Source organism: Gopherus flavomarginatus, chromosome 3, assembly GCF_025201925.1.
Source record: "Gopherus flavomarginatus isolate rGopFla2 chromosome 3, rGopFla2.mat.asm, whole genome shotgun sequence".
Classification (NCBI taxonomy): domain Eukaryota; kingdom Metazoa; phylum Chordata; order Testudines; family Testudinidae; genus Gopherus; species Gopherus flavomarginatus.
The window spans coordinates 286,062,454-286,087,524 of NC_066619.1; the positions used below are offsets into that span (position 1 = coordinate 286,062,454).

General features: G+C 52.5%; 1 protein-coding gene and 1 long non-coding RNA gene across 10 annotated transcripts in view; one reads left to right on the forward strand and one right to left on the reverse strand.

Moving 5' to 3' along the window:
• Positions 1-25,071, reverse strand: part of LOC127046423 (C-type lectin domain family 4 member F-like) — a 167,724-nt gene that overhangs the window by 75,103 nt on the left and 67,550 nt on the right. For all 9 annotated transcript variants that reach the window (XM_050943444.1, XM_050943440.1, XM_050943445.1 and 6 more), the window contains exon 2: positions 4,355-4,508. In XM_050943444.1, the coding sequence (XP_050799401.1) occupies positions 4,355-4,415 (61 nt within the window). In that variant the 5' untranslated portion in view covers positions 4,416-4,508. The remainder of the gene's footprint in view (positions 1-4,354; positions 4,509-25,071) is intronic.
• LOC127046458 (uncharacterized) lies at positions 11,429-23,421 on the forward strand. Its single transcript, XR_007773084.1, has 2 exons — positions 11,429-11,493; positions 23,026-23,421. It is a non-coding gene; the product is annotated as an uncharacterized LOC127046458 (long non-coding RNA).

Sequence of the window (25,071 nt, forward strand, 5' to 3'; positions counted from 1 at the left end):
CACAGCGATAGCAGCCCATATCTCGTGGGTCCCCTTGAGTGGGTCGAAGGGACCTGCCGCTGGATGTTCCCCTTTTGGGGGGGTTCTCCATAGGCCCCCTTTGGGAGGTCCCATGATGACTCTCTCTCTGCGTTGAGGCAGGCTTGCTCCTTCGAGACTCCTCCCTGCCGTCCCCTGCCCGACTGTCCACAAATTGGTCGGCCAGCTGGCCTGCGTGCTGCGGGTTCTCCGGCTTCTGGTCCATCAACCACAGCCTCAGGTCGGACGGGCACTGCTCATACAGGTGCTCCAGTATGAATAGGTCAAGCAGGTCCTCTTTAGTTTGGGCCCCAGCTGTCCACTTGCGAGCATACCCCTGCGCCCGGTTGACCAGTTGTAGGTATGTGACCTCACGGGTTTTACGCTGGCTCCGGAACTTTTTCCGGTACATCTCAGGAGTCAGCCCAAACTCGCGGAGCAGGGCCTGTTTGAACCGTTCGTAGTCCCCTGCCTCTGCCCCTTTCAGTCGGCTGTACACCTCCACGGCTGTGGAGTCCAGTAAGGGGGTGAGAACTGCAATCCTGTCTGCAGGGTCAACCCTGTGCAGCTCGCAGGCATTCTCAAAGGCCGTCAGGAAGGTATCTATGTCCTCCCCCTCCTTACGCCGGGGCAGCAAGTGCTTATCAAAGCTCTTTGTAGGCTTGGGTCCCCCCTCACTCACCGCAGCCGGGGCCTCACTTCTCCTCAGCCGGGCCAGGTCCAGCTCATGTTTACGCTGTTTCTCCTTCTCCTCCCGCTCATGTTCACGTTGTTTCGCCTTCTCCTCCAGCTCTCGCCTCTTTAACTCGAGCTCCTCCCGTCTCAGCTCCCTTTCATATTCCAGCCGCATCCGCTCCACGGATGCCGAGCGTTGCCGGGAGGATCCCCTGCTGGGGGGTGAGCTTCGCCGTGAGGCTCCCCTGCTGGCCGGGGGTGTCACGGTGCCCTCGGTATACACTGGGCTCCTCCCCGCCCTTCCTCTACGCCTAGGAAGGGGGGGTCTCGGGAAGCCCTCGTCTGCCGGCTGACCACTCCCAGCAGGGACAGTCACTGGTGCCTGCGCTGCATCTGCTCGGCTGCTTCCCTCAGAGACAGGGCTCCGTTCATTCATGCGGTCTCCCTGCTCCAGCTGGGCAATCAGCTGGTCCTTGCTGAGCCTCCCTGGGTGCAGCCCCCTCTGCTTACACAGCTCCACCAGGTCACACTTGCGCCGCTTGGCATACATCTTCCTGCTGGCCACTCACAGGCCGGGGTGCTCGCCGCTCCCCACGGTTTCCAGGGGGACCCCTAGTGCACCAGCCCTTCGTGAGTTCACCACCTCTCTGCCAGGGTCGAGCTGCAGACTCCTCCGCCCCTGGGACCACTCCCTGCAATCCCCCGGGGGACCCTGTTACTGCAAAGTCCTTCTCACTGGGCACACACTCCCAGGGGTTAACCACCCCTTCGTTTTACTGCTCCCCAGTCACTTACTGCAGGAAGCGCCGTCCACGGGGTGCAGTATATCCCACCGCTGCCACCAGTTGTCACGGAGTGTGGGGGAGTCCGGCCCTGCACCCCTCTTCCTGGGACCCACAGTGACTCTTAGCCAGCCAGTAAAACAGAAGGTTTATTGGACAACAGGAACACAGGTTACAGCAGAGCTTGCAGGCACAGTCAGGACCCCTCCACCGAGTCCTTCTGGGCTTTCAGGGTGCTTGGATCCTAGCTAGGATACCCTGAATTCCGCCCACACAGCCCGAAGCCCAAACTCAAACTGCTTCCCTCCTGCCACTCCCTTCCTTTGTCCCCTTCCCGGGCAAAGGTGTTGACGTTTCCCCTCCCTTACCTAGCTCAGGTTACAGGCTCTGGCATCGTCCATCTCCTAAAGTCCTCCCCTGCTCTCCCACTCCCCACACAGACAGTCCCTACTGCATCACACACGTCTAACTGAAAAGTGGGGGTGTGTGCAGGACCCTCTGGCTTCCCCAGAACCCTGTTGTCACGGAGTGTGGGGGAGTCAGGGCCCAGCACCCCCGGCTTCCTAAGATTCACCCTGACTGTCAGCCAGCCAGTAACACAGAAGGTTTATTTAGACGACAGGAGCACAGTCCAAGACAGGTCTTGCCGGTACAGACAGGCCCCTCTCCATTTCCCAGCCAGCTCCAAAGTGAAACCCCCCAGCCTCTCACTCAGCCTCCCCCCAGCTCCTCCCCCAGCCTTTGTGTCCTTTGTTCAGTGTGCCGGGGCAGAGGTGTCACCTGGCCTTCAGCCCCCCTCCTGTGGTCTCAGGTTACATGCTCAGGTATCCTCCCTTCCCCAAGGCAGCTGTCCCAGCACAACTCCCCTGCAACCTTCCCAGGTCAATACTCCCCACTCAGCATTCACAGAACACAGCAAGAACATTCCCACTTTGTCTCATCTCCCTGGGCAGACTCGCTGTGGGAAGCACACAAAGGGGCATATGCTAAATGCTCCCAGAAGAGACCCAGGAGGTGAAGCCGTGTGAGCTTCTTGCCCTGCAGACAGTCTGCTCCATGGGAGAGGAGGCTCCCCAAAGTCCTGACTGGCTTTGTGGGGAGCAGTTCCAGAGCATCGTCCGGGGACTCCATAACACCATCTTCTTTGGAACCCCTTTTCAAGTAGTTGAAAGCGGCTAACAAATTCCCCCTCACTCTTCTCTTCTGCAGACTAAACAATCCCAGTTCCCTCAGCCTCTCCTTGTAAGTCATGTGCTCCAGCCCCCTAATCATTTTCGTTGCCCTCCGCTGGACTCTTCCCAATTTTTCCACGCCCTTCTTGTGTCGTGGGGCTCAAAACTGGTCACAATACTCCAGATGAGGCCTCACCAGTGTCGAATAGAGGGGAATGATCACATCCCTTGATCTGCTGGCAATGCCCCTACTTATACAGCCCAAAATGCTGTTAGCCTTCTTGGGAGCAAGGGCACACTGTTAACTCATATCCAGCTTTTCCTTTGTCACTGCAGAGAGCCTAGCTGAGCTCGGTGCTTAGCTGCAGCTGCCCACTGAACCTTCCCTTCCCGTCCTGGCTAATAGCCATTGATGGACCTGTCCTCCATGAACGTATCTAGTTCTATTCTGAACTCTGTTATGGTCTTGGCCTTCACAATATCCTCTGACAAGGAGTTCCACAGGTTGACTGTGCAGTTTGTGAAGAAATACTTCCTTTTATTTCTTTTGTTTGTTTTAAACCTTCGTTTGGTGACCCCTAGTTCTTGTGTTATAAGAAGGAGTAAATGACACTTCCTCATCTACTTTCTCCACCACAGTCATGATTTTATAGATCTCAGTCATATTCCCCCTTAGTCGTCTCTTTTCCAAGCTGAAAAGTCCCAGTCTTATTAATCTCTGCTCACATGGCAGCCATTCCAGACCCCTAATTCCTTTTCTGAACCTTTTCCAATTCCAATATATCCGTTTTGAGATGGAGCAACCACATCTGCACGCAGTATTCAAGATATGGGTGTACCATGGATTTATATAGAGGCAATAGGATATTTTCTGTCCCTTTCTTAACGATTCCAAACATTCTGTTCGCTTTTTGGAAGCCTCTGCATATTGAGTGGATGTTTTCAGAGAACTATCCACAGTGACTCCAAGATCCCTCTCTTGAGTGAAAACAGCTAATTCAGACCCCATCGTGTTATAAGTATAGTTGGGATTATGTTTTCCAATGTGCGTTACTTTGCATTAATCAACATTGAATTTCATTTGCCATTTTATTGCCCAGTCACCCAGCCAATGCCCTGAGAGGGGCCCCTTGTGCTGGGAGTTTTAGGAAAACAGTCTGGTCCTTATGTCAGCACTTCTTGCTCCATTTCCTTCTTATCCTTGGAGGAACAGGCTCCCTTTCCCCCCGTCCCCGAGCCCTGGGGAAAACCCTTCTCTGCTAACACAGCTACATCTCCCTACCCCTGCTCACGGTTAGGTGCATGTGCTCGGGCAGGGAAGAGGCAGAGGGTAAGGAAAGGAGGTGTCCCTGTGAAATGGGGGGATGAGAGGGAGCTGGTCCCCAGAGCTGGGAGCTGGGAGGATTCGACCCTGGTGATCTCCTCCTGGGAGAGGCTGATGGTGGCAGTGAGCTGGGGAGGGGGAACCTGGATGGCTTTTATGGCCAGCCCATGGCACTGCTCTGCCCAGCAGGAGGCTGGGAAGCTGTGCAGGGACTCCCATCTCTCCCCCTGTGCCCTTCTCCCATTGGGGACTGGCAGGGGAGAGAGCTCTGGGGACGTGGTCAGTGGAGCAAGTGATCGCTGCCCAGGACGCTCATGCAGAGACTGCAAAGCCAAGGAGAGGCCAGCGGGAATCCAGGGTCTGGTGCAGACACTTGTGTTTACCTTTGGGCCGGGAAGCAGCTTCCGTCATCGGCATGTTCTCATAGATATTCTCCCTCGCCATTGTCCTGCCTTCGTGATGAGCTGAGCCCCTGATCAGTGGCCTGTGGGTCCTTTCTGCAGCCTGGTGGGTTAGAGCCTCCCTCTGACAGCAGCCCTGGCCCAGAAATAGAAATGGGAAGTGATGCCTGGTGGTTGGATGAGGGAAGGAGATGGAGAGGAGGGGAGAGACAGTTGAATGGGGGAAGGAGGGGAAGGGCATGGAGGAGAGAGTTGGGCGGATGGGGGTAGTAGGGGAGAGGGAAGAGGTAGACAGCGCTCTGTCGGCAGTGCCTGGCCATAGGTGCTGGATCTAAGGGGGCTGCCGCGTCCCCTGGCTGGAGGTGGTTTCCATCACATGCAGGGGTTACAGGTCAGTTTAGTGGCTCTCAGCACCCCACTATTCGCATTGTTCCAGCCCCCTGGGCCCAGCCTTTTATGGCCCCCTCTTGCGGGTGGGGTTCTGGCGAGAGCGTAAAGGCATCATCCCCATGTGCGGCGCGTGCGGTTGGCTGTTGGAGGTCGTACAGCAGAGGGGCTGGGCCTGGGGAAGCCTGGGCCTCTCCCCTCCTGGGATACCCCCAGCTCCGCCCCAGCCATGGCAGTCCTGCTCTGTGTCCTGGCCCTCTTGTGTTGTGGGGCCTCTAGCGTCATCCCGCTGAAGCACGGTGTGGGGCAGGCTGGGGGCAGTGTGGGGCCAGGCCTGTGTTCTGCTCTTTGCCTCTGGACCACATCCTCTCCCCCCCGACATTGGCGCCCTGGGCTGTCACCCACATCGCCCACCCCGAAGGCCGGCCCTATCCTGGGACATCCACGACTGTCCAAATCTGCATCTTTTTCCTGTGTGTGACCATCCACGGGTGGGAGTTCTGCTATCCAAAGAGACAGACCCTGCTCACTGCTCCGGCGGTAACATGGGATGAGAGGGGGCACGTGTGGAATCAAAGGTTAGCGTGTTACACAAGCACTCCTGGTGAGTAGGAGCAGCACTGCTACAAGCAGCCAAGTGGACACATGCCCGGCGATACACAAACGTTGGTGGCTGAACGCCGACATCACTTTGTAGTGTAGACACGGCCTCGGTCGCCATCTCGGGGGCTGTACAGGACGTTTCCAGGAAGGACAAGCAGCCTTGCTGGCTTTTTCCTCTCCCCTGATGACTCCCAGTTTGTCCAGTTTTGCTGGGAAACTTCCCCAGCCAGGCTGAGTTCGCCCTCCAGCTCCCTAGGGGAGACCAGTCCAGTGGTGAGCTGGAGCCGCTTCGCAGGAACCGGTTGTTACATTTAGAAGGCCTTTTAGAACTGGTTGTTCCAGGACAACCGGTTCCATAAGGGCTTTATTTAACAAAGGCTCCGGCACTCCGCCCCGGCCCCAGCTCCTTTCCCCCTCCTCTCCTGAATGCTCTGCCCCCTTCTCCTCCGCCTCCCCTGCTTCCCGCAAATCAGATGTTCGCGGGAAGCCTGAAACAAGCAGGAGGCAGGTTAGCTGGGGCGCGAGGGGAGGGGAGGTGTGGCCGGCTCAGCGGCTCCCTCCAGCCTGGTACCCTGGTCGAGCACCCCCGGCCCCAGCCCAGTCCCGGCCCCAGCCGAGTGCCCCTGGCTCCGGCCCCGTGGCTCCCTCCGGCCCGGCTCCTGGTCCTGGCCGAGGAGCCCCAGCCCGGTCCGGCCGAGCGCCCCTAGCCCCGTCCTGTCCCGGCCCCAGCTGAGCGCCTCCAGCTTTGGCCCCGCGGCTCCAGACCGGGCCCCGCGGCTCCAGCCCAGCCCTGCCCTGTGGTGCTGGTGCTGGTCCCGGCCCCGCAGCTCCAGCCCGGCCCAGCCCCCACAGCGCCAGTGCTGGTCCGGGCCCCGCGGCACCAGCCCCACAGGCACCGGTGCTGCTGCTGGTCCCTGCCGAGTGGCTCCAGGCAGCGTGGTAAGGGGGCAGGGAACAGAGACAGGGTGTTGGATGAGGGCAGGGGAGTTTGGGGGTTTTTGGGGGGGTGGATGGGGTGGGCTGGTCAGAGGGCAGGGAACGAGGGATTGAATGGGGGCAAGGGGCTGGGGGGCAGTCAGGAAGGAGGGGGGGTTGGATCGGGTGGCGGGGGGCAGTTGGGGCAGGAATTCCAGGGGCGGTCAGGGCACAGGGAGAAGGGGTGGTTGGATGGGGCAGGGGTCCCGGGGGGCAATCAGGAATGACAGGAGGGGTTGCATGGGGCTGCAGGGGGTAGTCAGGGGATAGAGAAGGGGGGTGGATGGGGCAGGGGTCCTGGGGGGGGATATCAAGGAATGTGGGGGGTTGGATGGGGCAGGAGTCCCCGGGGAGGAGGCGGCCACGACCCTCTCGTGGGGTGAGGAGGAGGGATCCCGTTGTTAATATTTTGGCATCTCACCGCTGGACCAGTCCCCACATGCTCAGCTCTGCTCTGACTGCTAGTCCACGGCTGCTGCCTGCTGGGGGTGTGTCTGGTGCTGGGCTAGGAGACGACAGTTTGGAGTTCAGTGCAGTTGTGTAACCTGCACCTTGAGCTCTGCACCCCTTGGTGGGGAGGCGAAATCCTGGGACCAACGCAGCCTGACTCCTGCCTGAGGAGGATCCCGGCCAGCAGAGACCAGCCCCTCTGCAGTGACCGAGGGGTCCAGAGTCAGCTCTGAACCTGAGAATCATTCATGGAGTTTGTGAGGGCACCACCTTTTAGTTAGTCAGTCGGGGAACTTGTTTTGGGGACCCCCTACTCCCTGAACTGTGTCCTCAAGCCAGGGAGTGAGGGTTTGGGGATTTTATAACCTGCTGCTTATTAAACCTGTGGAGGGACCTACCACCTCCTCCCACTTGTGAGTCTTCTGGGCTGTACTGAACCCAGTCAGCCACGCGGCGAAATCACTGCAGAGAAGATCTCGTGGTCATAGGTCATCAAGGGCCCCAACAAAGTACGCGTACCAATGGGACACTGATCTTATATTTGCTACATCAGGTCCTGTGACTGGGGAAAGTCACAGGTATTAGCAGTAGTTTAGCCTGTTATGGTATGTTTGTCTCTTGTTTAATATAATTCCTGTGTTGAATACATTGTATGTGTTTGTGTTATTTCTTGGGAGTCTCCAATGATCTGGCAAGTAAGTGGGAGTTCCCCTGTGGTAAGAATTTTCCGCCCAAGCTGCCCTGGTGACCCTGCCAGGAAGGAGCGAGGGGGGCTGAGGCACCTCCAAATAAATTCCTAGGGGAAAATAAAGAAGATTCGCCCAGCTGAGTGGGTGGTAGGATCCAGAAGAACCCAGACCTGTCCATCAACACCTGTAAGCCAACTGGCATTAAAGAAGATAACCAAGTGGAGCAGGGGTGCTACATGGGAATTGCTGCTGGCCGGACGGAGCTTTGGACTGGTGTTTGCTGTGGAGATTCTGAGGTGCTGGGCGGGGACGGAGAGGCTGCCATTCTCCTCAGGCCCCAGAGAGTCCAGAGGGGGGACACATACATTTGGAGCCCCCCCACAGAGACTAGGCAATGATCAGTGTGAGGTCAGAGGGGAATGCTGGGAAGGTGTGGCCCAAACTCCACAAGTGAGTGTTGCGTTGTTACCTTGCACTGAAATACATGAGACAGCAACAGCACCGGGAGTCTCTGTAAGGAACCCCACAGATTTACTGCTGAACCGCGCTGCTGAAGGGACTGAAAAGTGTCCCTCATACTGTCTGCAAGGGGCTGTGTGTGTGTTAAACGTTCGCTCACTAAGAAATTGTCTGGGAGTCTCTGAGCTGACTGGCAGCTGTTGTTAACTCCTACAGGCAGGGCTGGTACCGTAGCTCTGAGCTTCAATTCTGTGCAATACGTTTCTTTTCTGAAGTCCTGAAAAGACAGAGCTCAGGCCTGTGCTTCAGCAGGGAGTTGCGCTGAGGGGCAGGGATCAGGGGTGTCACAGTTACACATAATTCTGCCTCCGCCTCCCCCAGCCCATTGCATCTCTGTGCCCTGCTGCAGCCATCGCCACTGGTCCAGCACAGCCTGACTCCTGGCAGCGGCTTCCCCCCTCCTCTGCCAGGTGGGTGCTGTTGGGGCGGGCTGGCCCTTTTAGTGGATTTGGGCTCAGCCCCATCAGTGTGCAGTTAGCCCGCACCCCAGTTGATGGTTTGGGACACTGGCTGGATCAGACATCACGTGATGGTAGCCTGGGGTAGGGGCAGGGCTGCTTGTAAAATAAAACCTGCTGTATCACAGAGGGGAGACAAGAGGCTCAGAAAGACATAGGGGGCTGGTGGGTGAGGCCCAAAGTCTTGCAAGGGGCTGATAGAGCACCCTTGCTCAGGGAGAGCTGGTGCCTGGTGCCCTGATAGACGGGTAAAGGGCAGAAAGAGACCTGTGGAGGATCCAGAGGGGATCCTGGGAGCACCTTCCCCCACACCAGCCAGAGGGAAAGGCCTGGCAGGAACTACCTGAGTGAGGGCCAGGAGCCAACCCTTAAGGCCTGGTCGTCACTGCAGAAGAAGGATGTTAACTCAGAGAATCATAGAACCATCGAGTTAGGTCTTGGCTACACTGGCGCTTTACAGCGCTGCAAGTTTCTTACTCAGGGGTGTGAAAAAAACACACTCCTGAGCGCTGCAAGATACAACGCTGTAAAGCGCCAGTGTAAACAGTGCTGCAGCACTGGGAGCGCGGCTCCCAGCGCTGCAAGCTAATCCCCATAGGGAGGTGGAGTACGTGCAGCGCCGGGAGAGCTGTCTGCCAGCGCTGGCACCGCGACCACACTCACACTTCAAAACGCTCCCGTGGCAGCGCTTTGAAGTTTTGAGTGTAGCCAAGCCCTTAGAAGGGGCCGCAAGGGTCGTCTAGTCTAACCCTGCCAAGACGCCGGGTTTGCTGGGTCTAAACCATCCCAGACAGTCGGCCAGCCTTTGAAACCCTCCAGCGACAGAGCTTCCAGAACCTCCCTAGGCATCTGTTCCATTGTCCTATTGTTCTTACAGTGAGGAAGTTTGTCCTGAGATTTAATCTCAATCTGCTGTGCTGTAGTTTGAACCCATCGCCCCTCATCCTGCCTTCTGTGGCAAAAGAGAACAACTTTTCCCCATCTTTCTTATGTCAATCTTTCAAGTGTTTGAAGACTGCTGTCATGTCCTCTGTTAGTCTCCTCTTTTCCAAACCAAACATACCCAGTCCCTTCAGTCTTTGCTCAGATGCCTTGCATTGCATTCCATCCTTCTGACCATCTGTGTCCACCTCTGGATACTCTCCAGTTTCTCTACATCCTTTCTATACAATGGTGACCAGAACTGGACACGGTACTCCAGCTGAGGCCTACTCAGTACCGACTAGAGTGGTACTGTCACCTCCTGAACCTAAAACTGCATTTGCTTTTTCTGCAATAGCATCACATTGCTGACTCATGTTTAGGTTGGGATCCACCACAACTCCCCGATCCTTCTCAGCAGTGCTGCGCCAAACCACTTTCCCCCCATTCTATATTTGTGTATTTGGTGGTTCTTCACTATTTGTAGCACCTTACGTTTGTCTTTGTTGAATTTCATGTTGTTGTCTATAGCCCAGTTCTCCAATTTAGCAAGATCCCTCTGAATTTTAGCTCTATCCTTCAAAGTGTTGCAACCCTTCTCTCCTAGCCTTGCGTCATCTGCAAACTTTATCAGTGTTTTCTCCATACCTACACTCAGTGTACGGGGAGAGTTTGGCAAACCAGTGAAGTGCCTGAAACCACTATGGCTTAGTGCTAAAAGCATGCCGTAAAGTGGTCATGCAGCAGGCTTAGCTTGACCGAAGAAGGAGGGGATGGGGTTTTGGGTGTCACAGAAAGGGCATCTTGACCCCATGTCCTTCCTGATAAGAATTGTGTTGAAGTTGCTGATGCATGCATTATAGAGGAGAAAGATGTGCCCTCAAGAATGTGTCTGACAGGGTCTCAAGGCTGCAAACTCTGGGAAAGCCCCCCACCTGGTTAATCAATAATCAGAAGGAAGCATCTTGCTGGGCCATTGAAATTGCTTGCTGAAGAAGTTTTCTGTAAGGGACATGTCATTTTGTTATAAATAAGGAGGAAAACTTTGAGGTAGTGGGACTCTTCAGGACAGGTCTCTCCCTCTGGATGCATCTTGTGTTCCGCACCGGCAGACGGGCTGCCGCTATGCCACTTGAGAACCACACTCAACTTCAGTAATTATCGAGGGGTGGGGTGTTTTACTAACCTGTTGCGGACGTGTGTGAGTGCTTGAGACTAAGTAAAGTTTAGCTTTAAGGGAAAGCACTCTTGTGTTGTCCTGTTTGTGCCACCATCTATTGGTCAGATACCCTGGATGGCCATGTGTCCTGTGATTTATTTCTGACACCACCTCACACTAGGTAAACATTACCAAGAGCTTTGGGTTGAAAGAACCTCGGGTAACAGAATTTGGAGGCCCCAGTGAGGATTGGTAGAGAGGAAGGAGATGGATGGTACAAACAGTTTGTAGTTTGTCCGTTGCAGTAGGAGGTAAAAGACGACAGGGTGGGGTCGCTCCCTACAAGTTGCTATGTCGCACTTTGCGAGTTCCACAAGGAAAGGATGTTTGCTCTGAGTCCACAGGGACAGGGTATTTGCCCAGAGCCCATGGAGGGGTAAAGTTAGGTGCTTTTCCCCTGGAGTCCTAGGAACTGGGGGAAAAGTGGGTGTCCTTGAATGTGTGAGTAACAGAGAATTTTGTGCAGGTAAGAATTTTGGTGCAGAGAATGCAGGCAGCCTGAGGTCTTTTGGACTGAACTGATAGAACCTAAGAGGATAAACAATAGCAAAGTACCTGTGCCTTGTGTCAGAAAGGGTCACTACCTGCCTGGCAGAATGACCACCCCAGAGCAACAAGAGAGGAAGGGACCAGGAGGGGTGGGGGCTAGTTGAGGGTGGTTAGTGGGACTAAGCCTGTGCCCGTGGGAAGGGATTGTTGAGCGAGGAAAGCAGGATCAGGCCCAGACAAGCAGGTAGGCAACAGATAATGAGATCGGAAAACAGGCTGGGAGCCCTCAGGGGCAGAATGACAGGAGTAAGGAAAGAAGCAAGTGCAGACATGGGGAATTCAGATCCCTGGGACAATTCCAGGAATGATGAAATCTGAGTTGATGGAGGCGTCATTCTGGGAGACAAACAAGTGAATTAAGGAAAGGGAGTGAGAAGTTAACTCTGCAGAGGCTGGAAGGAATTAAGCAGTTGAATCTTGTGAAAATGTTAAAGAAAGAAAAGCGTTATAGGAAGCAAATTCTCGGTGTCATTGCAGCCATTCTGAAGGGAAAATGGGCCCTTTTCCGAAGGAAGGTCTGTAAATAAGCCATGAAATAAGACAATCTGCTTTGAATCATTTGACCCAACAATTTAGTCAAATGCGCTAAAAGAACATAAGGGGTTTCTATTGGAACTGACCTGTCCCCAAACATACAGCAATGTAATCTATGGGCAGCTGTGTAAACAGTAAAGCAGTGTAAGGGATGTTAAGCAAAAGAGGACGGATGTCTGTGTGTATGTGTGTATGTGAATATATTATGTAAATATGGGGAGTGTTTAAATGGTTTTTGTTTTGTTTTTAAATAACACCACTAAAAAGCCATCTGAATCTTTCATTCAAAGTTGCAAAACTGCCAGACGCTTTCTGCCAGGCACAAGTAACTGGTGTTATTTGGCTTTGGTATTTAGCACTTAACCCTTAAGGTACCTCAGTGCTTTATAATGTTCATTATCTCAAGTCGTGGCTGCAGCAGGGTCGTCAAACCCAGGAGAAGGGGAAGAAATTCTGTATCCTCTTTTTTTTTGTAACAAAATAGCCGATAAAAGCTGTAGCAAAAGAAAAAAGGAAAAAAGACCGTGCCTCTCTGGAGCAACAGCAGGGGTGAGGTGTACACAAAAAAAAGAAGCAACATTAGAAGCACTGAGCCTTAAGGTGGCTCTGAGTAATCAGATTGTAGTTGGATGAAGGTACACGAAAACTCTGTGAGCACAAAAGAAACAGTTACACCTTATGTAAAAATTGATATGGCTAATATAATGTTGTCACGGAGTGTGGGGGAGTCCGGCCCTGCGCCCCTCTTCCTGGGACCCACAGTGACTCTCAGCCAGCCAGTAAAACAGAAGGTTTATTGGACAACAGGAACACAGGTTACAGCAGAGCTTGCAGGCACAGTCAGGACCCTCCACCGAGTCCTTTTGGGCTTCCAGGGTGCTTGGATCCTAGCTAGGATACCCTGAATTCCGCCCACACAGCCCCAAGCCCAAACTCAAACTGCTTCCCTCCTGCCACTCCCTTCCTTTGTCCTCCTTCCCGGGCAAAGGTGTTGACCTTTCCCCTCCCTTACCTAGCTCAGGTTACAGGCTCTGGTATCGTCCATTCCCTAAAGTCCTCCCCTGCTCTCCCACTCCCCACACAGACAGTCCCTACTGCATCACATCTCTCCCCCCTTCGAGACTGAACTGAGCGGGGTCACTCTGCCCAGTGACCTGGGGAAGTTCAGGGCCCCCTCTCCGGGACAACGCATCCGCTGTCAGGTTGGCACTTCCCTTCACATGGACCACGTCCATGTCATAGTCCTGCAGGAGCAGGCTCCACCTCAGGAGCTTGGCGTTGGCTCCTTTCATCTGGTGCAGCCAGGTCAGGGGAGAGTGGTCGGTGTACACGGTGAAGTGTTGCCCAAAGAGATATGGCTCTAGCTTTTTAAGGGCCCACACCATGGCCAGGCATTCCTTCTTGATGGCCGCGTAGCTTTGTTCCCGGGGTAGCAGCTTCTTACTTAGGTACACGATGGGGTGTCTTTTTCCCTTTTTATGCTTCTGCATTACCACTGCCCCCAGTTCCGTGTCTGAGGCATTAGTGAACACCATAAAGGGTTTGTCAAAATTTGGGTTTGCCAGAACTGGGCCACTAACCAGAGCCTCCTTCAGCGCCCGGAAAGCCTTCTGGCACTGCTTAGTTCAGATCACCTTGTCTGGCTTCCCCTTTTTGCACAGTTTAGTGATGGGGCCGGCTATGGCACTAAAGTGGGGCACGAACCTTCGATAGTATCCCGCCATTCCAATAAAGGCCTGGACCTGCTTTTTGGTTTGGGGAGCAGGCCAGTCTCTGATTACCTCCACCTTGGCTGGTTCCGGCTTCAGGCAGCCGCTCCCCACCCGATGGCCCAGGTAAGATACTTCAGCCATCCCCACCTTGCACTTCTCAGCCTTTACTGTTAACCCAGTCTTTCGGAGTTGGTCTAGGACTTGTTTAACCTGGGACATGTGGTCCTCCCAGGTCTGGCTGAAGACGCAGATGTCATCAATATACGCCATGGCAAAACTCTCCATCCCCTGCAGTAGCTGATCCACCAGGCGCTGGAAGGTGGCTGGCGCTCCCTTGAGGCCGAAGGGCAGGGTCAGAAACTCATCGAGCCCCAGAGGGGTGATAAAGGCCGATTTCAGCCTGGCATCTGCGTCCAGCGGCACTTGCCAGTAGCCTTTGGTAAGATCCATAGTGGTGAGGTACCGAGCACTTCCCAGCTTGTCTAGGAGCTCGTCAGGCCTGGGCATAGGGTAGGCATTAGATACGGTGATGGCATTGAGCTTTCGATAGTCCACACAGAACCGGATTGACCCATCCTTCTTGGGGACTAGCACCACTGACGAGGCCCAAGGGCTGGAAGACGGCTGGATCACCCCCAAAGCCAGCATGTCCCTGACCTCTCTTTTAAGATCCTGGGCAGTTTTACCAGTGACCCGAAAAGGGGAACATCTTATAGGGGGATGTGACCTGGTTTCCACCCGGTGGACAGTCAAATTAGTGCGTCCAGGCTGGTTGGAAAACAGCTGTCGGTACAGATGCAGCACCCCTCTGATCTCAGCGTGCTGGCCCGGGATCAGTTGATCAGAGAGGGGAATTGCCTCCAGGGGGGAACCAGCTTTTGTCCCAGGGAATAGATCTACTAAGGGGTCATTTCCCTGCCCCTCCCAATGTCCACACACGGCCAATACCACATTCCCCCTGTTATAGTATGGTTTCATTATGTTCACATGGTACACCCGACGGTGATGTGCCCGGTTTGACAGCTCCACCACATAGTTTACCTCATTCAGTTGCTTGATAACCTTGAAGGGCCCTTTCCAGGCGGCCTGGAGTTTGTTTCTCCTCACGGGGATGAGAACCATTACCTGATCCCCGGTGGCGAAGGCACAGGCTCGTGCTGTGCGGTCATACCAGACCTTCTGCCTCCTCTGGGCTCGGGCCAGATTCTCCCTGGCCAGGCCAATGAGCTCGGCCAGTCTTTCCCGGAAGGTCAGGACATACTTCACCACTGACTCTTCCTCGGGAGCGGCCTTCCCCTCCCATTCATCCCTCATCAGGTCTAGGGGCCCCCTCACCCGCCTTCCATACAACAGTTTGAAAGGTGAAAACCCAGTAGATTTCTGGGGTACCTCCCTGTACGCAAACAGCAGGTGAGGTAAGTACTTGTCCCAATCTTGCGGGTGCTGGTTCATAAATGTTTTTAGCATCATTTTCAGCGTCCCGTTGAACCTTTCTACCAGCCCGTTGGACTGGGGGTGATATGCTGAGGCCCAGTTGTGCTGGACCCCACATTTCTGCCATAAGGACCGGAGCAGGGCCGACATGAAGTTGGACCCCTGGTCCATTAAGACCTCCTTGGGGAACCCCACCCGACTGAAAATTGTCAGCAGCGCATCTGCCACTGTGTCGGCTTCGATAGAGGACAAGGCCACTGCCTCGGGGTAGCGAGTGGCAAAATTCACCACCACCAGGTGTATTTCTTCCCTGACCGGGTTGTCTTGCTGAGGGGTCCCACTATGTCCATGGCCACTTCTGGAAAGGTTCTTCTATGATGAGTAAAGGCCTCAAAGCCGCTTTCCCCTTGTCCCGGGCCTTCCCCACCCTCTGGCTGGGGTCACAGGATTGGCAGTACTGTCGGACATGGGTAAAGACCCCAGGCCAGTAAAAGTTCTGTAGCAGCCTCTGCCTGGTGCGCCGGATTCCCTGGTGCCCTGCGAGAGGGATGTCATGGGCCAGGTACAGCAGCTTGTGACGGAACTTCTGGGGAACCACCAGCTGCCTCCTGATCCCCCATGACTCTACTTCCCTTGGGGGAGCCCATTCTCGGTACAGGAACCCCTTCTCCCACAGGAACCTCTCCTTGCAACCTCTCCTCATGGTCTGTACCGCACTAAGGTCAGCCCGGTCCCTGTGCTTCCGCAAGGAGGGATCTTTCTGCACTTCGGCCTGGAACTCAGCAGCTGGGACAGGGATGGGGACCGGCTCTCTCTTGCTGGCTGGGTCTGAGGCCGCAGCCTCTCTGAACCGTGCCCCTGGGCGTTCCCCGCTCCCTGGGTTAGGGTCCTGCACCTAGGGTCGAGTACCTTCCCCGTTGTCGGGGAGCAGTGCCCTTTGCCGAGTCTGACTACGAGTCACGACCAGGGCACTCTGGGTGTTACTAGGCCAGTCCTCAAGGTTCCCTCCCATTAACACGTCAGTGGGCAAATATTGGTGTACCCCCACATCCTTGGGGCCCTCCTTGGCCCCCCCCTTTGTGCCCGTGTCCCAGTACCCAGTGACCTTCCTCCCATCCACTTTCAGGGAAACAATGCACTCTTTCCGGAGGGGCAGCCCCGCGCCCACCCGGTAAACCAAAAACCCGGAACCTGGAGCATCCACAGGTGGTATGTTGCCAGCCCCCCTTTCCTGGGAATGTAGCCCCTCCTCCGATTGGGTTTTTACCCAGTCCACCCTCTGCGGGTTGGGTCTGCTTGGTCTGTCCCTGAGCTTGGGGCACTGGGCCCGTATGTGACCTCGTTGGCCACAGCGATAGCAGCCCATATCTCGTGGGTCCCCTTGAGTGGGTCGGAGGGACCTGCCGCTGGATGTTCCCCTTTTGGGGGGGTTCTTCATAGGCCCCCTTTGGGAGGTCCCATGATGACTCTCTCTCTGCGTTGAGGCAGGCCTGCTCCTTCGAGACTTCTTCCTGCCATCCCCTGCCCGAGTGTCCACAAATTGGTCGGCCAGCTGGCCTGCATGCTGCGGGTTCTCCGGCTTCTGGTCCATCAACCACAGCCTCAGGTCGGATGGGCACTGCTCGTACAGGTGCTCCAGTATGAATAGGTGAAGCAGGTCCTCTTTAGTTTGGGCCCCAGCTGTCCACTTGCGGGCATACCCCTGCTCCCGGTTGACCAGTTGTAGGTATGTGACCTCACGGGTTTTACGCTGGCTCCGGAACTTTTTCCGGTACATCTCAGGAGTCAGCCCAAACTCGCGGAGCAGGGCCTGTTTGAACAGTTCGTAGTCCCCTGCCTCTGCCCCTTTCAGTCGGCTGTACACCTCCACGGCTGTGGAGTCCAGTAAGGGGGTGAGAACTGCGATCCTGTCTGCAGGGTCAACCCTGTGCAGCTCGCAGGCATTCTCAAAGGCCATCAGGAAGGTATCTATGTCCTCCTCCTCCTTACGCCGGGGCAGCAAGTGCTTATCAAAGCTCTTTGTAGGCTTGGGTCCCCCCTCACTCGCCGCAGCCGGGGCCTCACTTCTCCTCAGCCGGGCCAGGTCCAGCTCATGTTTACGCTGTTTATCCTTCTCCTCCCACTCACGCTGGTGCTGGTTCTCCTCATGTTTACGCTGTTTCGCCTTCTCCTCCAGCTCTCGCCTTTTTAACTCGAGCTCTTCCCTTCTCAGCTCCCTTTCATATTCCAGCTGCCTCCGCTCCACGGATGCCGAGCGTTGCTGGGAGGATTTCCTGCTGGGGGGTGAGCTTCGCCGGGCGGATCCCCTGCTGGCTGGGGGCGTCACGGTGCCCTCGGTATACACTGGGCTCCTCCTCGCCCTTCCCCTACGCCTAGGAAGGGGGGGTCTCGGGAAGCCCTCGTCCGCCGGCTGACCACTCCCAGCGGGGACAGACACTGGTGCCTGCGCTGCATCTGCTCGGCTGCTTCCCTCAGAGACAGGGCTCTGTTCATTTATGCGGTCTCCCTGCTCCAGCTGGGCAATCAGCTGGTCCTTGGTGCGTCTCCCCGGGCGCAACCCCCTCTGCTTGCACAGCTCCAGCAGGTCGCACTTGTGCCGCTTGGCATACATTTTCCTGCTGGCCACTCACAGGCCGGGGTGCTCGCCGCTCCCCACGGTTTCCAGGGGGACCCCTAGTGCACCAGCCCTTCTTGAGGTCACCACCTCTCTGCCAGGGTCGAGCTGCAGACTCCTCCGCCCCTGGGACCGCTCGCTGCAATCCCCCGGGGGACCCTGTTACTGCAAAGTCCTTCTCACTGGGCACACACTCCCAGGGGTTAATTACCCCTTCGTTTTACTGCTCCCCAGTCACTTACTGCAGGAAGCGCCGTCCACGGGGTGCAGTATATCCCACCACTGCCACCAGTTGTCACGGAGTGTGGGGGAGTCCGGCCCTGCACCCCTCTTCCTGGGACCCACAGTGACTCTCAGCCAGCCAGTAAAACAGAAGGTTTATTGGACAACAGGAACACAGGTTACAGCAGAGCTTGCAGGCACAGTCAGGACCCCTCCACCGAGTCCTTTTGGGCTTTCAGGGTGCTTGGATACTAGCTAGGATACCCTGAATTCCACCCACACAGCCCCAAGCCCAAACTCAAACTGCTTCCCTCCTGCCACTCCCTTCCTTTGTCCCCTTCCCGGGCAAAGGTGTTGACCTTTCCCCTCCCTTACCTAGCTCAGGTTACAGGCTCTGGTATCATCCATTCCCTAAAGTCCTCCCCTGCTCTCTCACTCCCCACACAGACAGTCCCTACTGCATCACAAATGTTATAGAAGTAAAACTATGAAAGGAGGGTGCCTTTTCCCCCAGGACATGTGCAGTGTATATTATAGAAGGGGTAAAAGAAATGCAAACAAAGCATGCTACTTAATGAAAATCGTATTAGAGCTCTACAGGGAGCCACAATAGGTTCTGTTTTCTTTTTCAGCTCGCTGGGTGTTTTGGAAACAGGAGTTGAAAGTGAAATGAAATCAAAACGCAGGTGGAAGTTGATTTTGTCCCTTCTAAGACAGAGTCTCTCAGCTGCTGATGGCTTTGGATGCAAAAGCAAGCCAGAAAGCGTCTGTGTTAATGCAAATTACCTAACTGATAGAGGAAAGAGAGAACTGTTCATAAATGGCACCACAAAGGAGCTGTAGATAATGAATATGCCTGGCCAGCAAACAAACTACCTGAAACCAAAAGGCTCAAATTGTGACCCTCCAGAGGAAGGTGGAAAACAAAGTGAAACCTAAAAATATGAGAGGGACAGGTTAACCCCAAGTAGGAAAAAATATCCTTTTTGGTCCTAATTATTGGAGTATTCGTTGACGAATTTACGTATCATGGCCCCCAAAGTTCCATTAAACCTCTCCACCAGGCCATTGGTTTGATGGTGGTACAGGGTGGCAACCAAGTGGTTCACCCCATGAGTTTTCCACAGTTTTTGCATGGTCCCTGCCAGGAAATTAGATCCTGAATCAGTAAGGATGTCGGAGGGCCAACCTACCCTTGCAAAAATGTCTGTTAGGGCCAGGCACACAGTGTTAGCCCTGGTGTTGCCTAGAGCTACTGCTTCCGGCCATCGGGTAGCAAAGTTCACGAAAGTTAGTACATACTGCTTTCCTCTGGGTGTCTTTTTTGGGAAAGGACCCAGAATATCCACAGCTACTCGCTGAAATGGGACCTCAATTATGGGGAGTGGCTGGAGAGGGGCCTTTACCTGGTCTTGGGGTTTTCCCACCTTTTTGCATACCTCACAAGACCGGACATACTTGGCAACGTCCTTGCCCATCCCCTCCCAGTGGAAGGACTTTCCCAACCGGTTCTTGGTTCTGTTTACCCCAGCATGGCCACTGGGATGATCATGGGATAAGCTTAAGAGCTTCCTCCGGTACTTAGTTGGAACCACCAACTGTTTTTGCGGCTGCCATTCTTCCCGGTGTCCACCAGAAAGAATCTCGTTGTATAAAAGTCCTTGGTCTATAACAAACCGGGATCGATTAGAAGAGCTGAGAGGTGGTGGGGTGCTCTGTGCCGCCGCCCACGCTTCCTGCTCAGTCTGGAACTGTTCCCTTGAGGCTGGGGTCACCAGTTCTTCCTCAGACTGTGGACTTGGGCTTGGTCCCTCTGGAAGCGATGTAGGTGATGGGGTTGTTTCCGTTGCTGGTGAACCGCTCTCCGCTGGTGCACCTGAGGGTATTTCAGGCTCGGGCTGAGCCTTTTGGGTATGGCTGTCTTTTGCTTCTGCCAGTTTTGGCCTGCTGGCGCCCTCTGGCGTTGAGTTTGAAGATGTGGTTGCACTTGCTGGTGCTGGTTGCTGTTCCAGTTCCGTGCCTGGGACTGGAGGTGCTGTGGCTGTTTCAGTGGTTGGCATGGAATCCGGGTTCACTACCTCTGTCTGGGTCTCTGGTAACACAGACGGGGCGTCTGTGGAAGGCTCAGGAACAGGAATGGGTCTGGAAGCTTGCCTGATTTGGCTACGTGTAACCATTCCCACTCGCTTGGCCCGCTTCACCTGGTTGGCCAAGTCTTCTCCCAGTAGCATGGGGATAGGATAATTGTCATAGACTGCAAAAGTCCACATACCTGACCAGCCTTTGTACTGGACAGGCAGTTCAGCTGTAGGCAAGTCTACAGCTTGTGACATGAAGGGGTAAATTGTCACTTGGGCCTTTGGGTTGATGAATTTGGGGTCTACGAAGGATTGGTGGATAGCTGACACTTGTGCCCCCGTGTCTCTCCACGCAATAACCTTCTTTCCGCCCACTCTCAAATTTTCCCTTCGCTCCAAGGGTATTTGAGAGGCATCTGGGCCTGGGGATCTTTTGGGTGATGGTGGTGTAATGAACTGCACTTGGATGGCATTCTTTGGACAGTTGGCCTTGATATGTCCCAGTTCATTACACTTAAAGCATCTTCCATCTGATGGGTCACTGGGTCGAGGTGAGTTACTGGAGACTGGTGAGGTGGAAGAATAGGGCGTCTGTGGCTTTACTTGGGTTGTATGTGGGGTCTTTGGCTGTCCTCGGTTGTAGGGTTTATGGTCGGTGTGCCCCCTGGGGTATTCGTTCCCCTTGACAGTAGCTTTCTTGCTTTCTGCCACTTCTATCCATCTGGCTCCAATCTCCCCCGCCTCAGCAAGATTTTTGGGTTTTCCATCTTGTATGTACCATGTTATGTCCTCAGGAACACCATCCAAAAACTGCTTCATTTGTATGAGGAGGTGCAGTTCTTCCAAGGATTTAACATTGTGTCCTGATATCCAGGTCTTATCATTTTTCCCAACATAGTAGGCGTGTTTGGGAAATGACACATCTGGTTTCCACTTTTGGGTTCTGAAACGCCGACGGGCATGATCTGGGGTTATCCCCATTCTGTATCTGGCCTTGGTTTGAAAAAGTTTATAGTCGTTCATGTTCTCCTTAGGCATTTTGGCTGCCACCTCTGCTAAAGGTCCACTGAGCTGTGGCCTCAATTCTACCATGTACTGGTCTTCAGGGATGCTGTACCCAAGACAGGCTCTTTCAAAATTTTCCAAGAAGGCCTCGGTGTCATCACCTGCCTTGTAGGTGGGAAATTTCCTGTGCTGTGGAACGATAATTGGCGCAGGGTTGTTAGGGTTGGCTGTGTTTTGCTTAGCCTTTTCTAATTCCATGGCCTGTCGGTGGGCTTCCCTCTGGAGTTCCATCTCTTCTTCTTGTTTTTGTAGCCTTTCCATCTCTTGTTTGTGAGTTGCCTCATCTCTGGCCATCTGTGTTCTGAGCAGTTCTATCTGTTTTTCCATTGCTTCGAGCTGTACTGCCTCTGGTTTTCATGACATCCTGTTTTCTTGTGTTGGGGTGCCCTCCGGTGTTTGTTGTCTGAACTGCAGGTTCTCTGTTGCCTCCTGGGGTCTGCCTAGCAACAGTGCCTTTTTCCCTTTCTTCCTCTAGCTAATCTTTTCAATGTAAAGTAAACCAGAAAAACCACTTTATTTGCATGTGTATAGTGCTGGTAATTGCCCCCTAATGGGAGTGCTATTGTGTGACAAAAGACCCATAATAGTCCCTTAATGGTTCCTTGCTTAATATGCAAGCCAAGAACTGCCAGAGAGAGCAGAAAAAAAATTCTCTCTGGTTCCTTTTAAAACCAAAACCTCTCTGCTAAAAAGCCCCTAGCAGAGAAAATAAAAATATAATATTCCTACTGGCTTCTGGATTGTATCTATCTCACCACTGCACACCATATGATAACCTAGTCCCAGATTTGGACCTTAGCGTCCAAAATATGGGGGTTAGCATGAAAACCTCCAGGCTTAGTTACCAGCTTGGACCTGGTAAAGCTGCCACCACTGAAAAAATTAGAGTGTTTTGGGGCACTCTGGTCCCCACAAAAACCTTCCCTGGGGACCCCAAGACCCAAATCCCTTGAGTCTCACAACAAAGGGAAATAAACCTTTTCCCTTCCCCCCTCCAGGTGTTCCTGGAGAGTCACACAGAAGCAAGCTCCGTGAATCTAAACAGAGGGATTCCACCCTCCTCATTTCCAGCCTTGGAAAACAGAAGTACCGAGAGCTAATCTCTCTTCCCCCCTCACCCAGAGGGAATGCAAAGTCAGGCTAGTAAATCTAACACACCCAGATTTCCCCCTGACTTCTTCCTCCCACCAATTCCCTGGTGAGCACAGACTCAATTCCCTGGAGTTCCCCACTAAAGAAAAACTCCAACAGGTCTTAAAAAGAAAGCTTTATGTAAAAAGAAAGAAAAAATACATAAAAAATGGTCTCTCTGTATTAAGGTGACAAATACAGGGTCAATTGCTTAAAAGAAATATGAATAAACAGCCTTATTCAAAAAGAATACAATTTAAAACACTCCAGCAACTATAGACATGTAAATACAAAAAAAATATAAATCACTATCTGATCTTTTGTACTTACAACTGGGAAATAGAAGATTAGAAAGGCAGGAGACAGAAAAAATCACTTTTCATAGCAGAGAGGGTACAGGCAGAAGACAAAGAACTCAGACACAAACTTCCCTCCACCCAGACCTGAAAAAGTCTGGTTTCCTGATTGGTCCTCTGGTCAGGTGTTTCAGATTACTTCTTTCCAGGTGAAAGAGACGTTAACCCTTAGCTATCTGTTTATGACACAGGTTAACCCCAAGTAGGAAAAAATATCCTTTTTCTGTGTGTATGCAGTGCTGAAATCTGAAGACAGGTACAAAAGGGGTCTGCTTACATGCATGACACCCCTACCTTTTAATTCACCAAAACCCCAAGGATATAATTACATTAAAAAGCCTGTGCAAAGATTTCCAGAGAACGTTGAACACACTGGCCTCAAAAACAAATTGTCTAAATAAAAGGTATGGTATAACAAGATACTTTTAATAGACTTCATCTTAATATTAAACACTGAGATAAATGTAATGTTATTAAGTACCCCTGTAACAATGTATAGTGTGTATGATTTTTGGAAAAACCTTTAAGGGCATATGGTAGTGATGCTTCTCAGCTATTACCTGTGAATACACTTAAAGCTTAGCACAGCAGAGAAACATTGCAAACTTGGTCTGCTGTATAAGAAGGCAAACCGAGGTACACCACCTCATGAATGTAATGACTGAACAAGGACTCCTCGTTGTTTTTGCTGATACAGACTAACACAGCTACTATTCTGGAACCTGTCACCATGCAAGGCACTGAATTCAGCCGTATGAAGTGGAAATCCACCAACTTCACTCTTGCAGATACAGACACACATCATCTTCCTTTCCAAATGCAAACAAATGGACATAATACCAAAGAACTGAAGGTAAAGAATCCATTACAATCAACATATCACACAGACTATGGTGAGAGATTGTGCCACACTCTCAAAGAAACTGCGGAACCACCTGATCAACATCCTATACAGCAAACAAGAGAGGATCAAGAATGAACTCTTATCTCCTTAGACTGACCTCACACTTGGTAAAGCAACCCCTATCCTTTCATATATTTATACCTGCTCCTGTATTTTTCCCTTCATGCATCTGACGAAGTGGGCTCTAGCCCACAAAAGCTTAAGCCCAAATAAATGTATTAGTCTCTAAGGTGCCACAAGGACTCCCCATTGTTTTTGCTGATACAGACTAACACGGCTACCACTCTGAAACCCCTATGGGATAATAATTCCCCCTAAACCCTTAAAAGGTAGGAGCCATTGAAACCTGGCCTGCCTATAGAACAAAACCACAGGAACATAAGGGGGTAATTCCTCTTTATTGCCAGCAAACAGCAAGGATCTTTGTAAAAGGAAGGGATATTTTAAGCAATAATCTGCCACCCCCAAAGGGGTAGAAATATGTTCTTTTTTGTCTTTCAGAAAATCAGGAAAAGCTGGTACCAGCTGAGGAGCAACCCAGAATACCATGGATCTATGGTTGTGACAAAGATTGTGTTTTGTGTTTTATGTTTTGTCTTGTGTTGTTTGTCTTGTTGCTACCATTGTTGTGTACTGTGTTACAAAAAAAAGAAAATACTGCATTAAGAAGAAAACTCTTAACAATCATTTTAACTGTATTTCCAGAAACCAATGTTGCAGAAGGGCGGAGGTCAAGAAACGCCAGCCTGTTAACAGGGAAACATCCTGAGGTGGTAAAGGCACATTTAAAGGCAAAATATGCATGAGATACAAGGTTAATCTGTTGGGAGGAATAAAAGGATGGACATAAAAAAAAATTTTTAAGGCACAAAGTGAAATTACCAAGGGAAAAAAAGGGGTTGTAAAAACATTGGTTACTCAAAGACTAAGACTTGCCAATTGTTACTTCTTAATCAACTTCCAGCATGCAAGCCGAGCTGAATGCACCTTGGTGTTGTATGACACTGGATGTGAGGAAAGAAAAGCCATTGCCACACCTTCCCTGATTACTATAAGGGGCAGTACAGTAAAGGCCCAGTGAAGGCAGAGCTGCCCTAATACTATCTCAGTGTGAATTACTGAAGGTTATTGGAGTTCCCTGGCAGCCACGGGGGTGGGCAGCCTACAGAAAAGGCTCCCAAGAAATGTACTGAACTGCTTTGGGTGGAACTGGATTAGAAGTTGGAGTGCTGGATGCTACTAACATAGAGGTATTGGCAAACAAACCAAGTTATGGTCATAAAGTAAATCATAATCTTTATGAGAATAAATGTTTCTGTCATATTGTAGCAACCAGGGGATGTGATTTTGACTTTCATGTTCCCGAATTTCAATATAGTCAGTTAAAAGTGTCTTATTCTTTGTATTCTGTTGTGACACCTGTACCTCTTGGAATGGATTTAACTGCCTTACAAACATTGCTTGTACACCCAGATTTACAGAACCAGCTAGATACTGCAGAACAGGAAGGGTGCAGAGTCATGGTTACCATGCATCTTAATGCCAATGAAATTAAACAGGTATTTGCCAGAATTGGCCAAGACCTGTTACACTACTGGTGGGAAGTGTTATTGGGATGGTCCCCCACTGGCACATCCTGAATTTGGCCCTACACCCCATCATAGTAATCTTGGGGTCCCAGTTAGTAGTGGCTTTTGTTACCAGCCAAATAACATGCTGGACCTGCCACAAAATCCAGCAGTTGCAAGTCCCCCCACAGATGAGTCAGTGGTTACTGTCACCAGTACTCGTACCTCCGGGAAAGGAGGTTAAAACGATCACTTGTCAGTTGCTGTGCTGGTGTGCTAAGTATGGGATGCCAACAAGAAGATAATTTGCT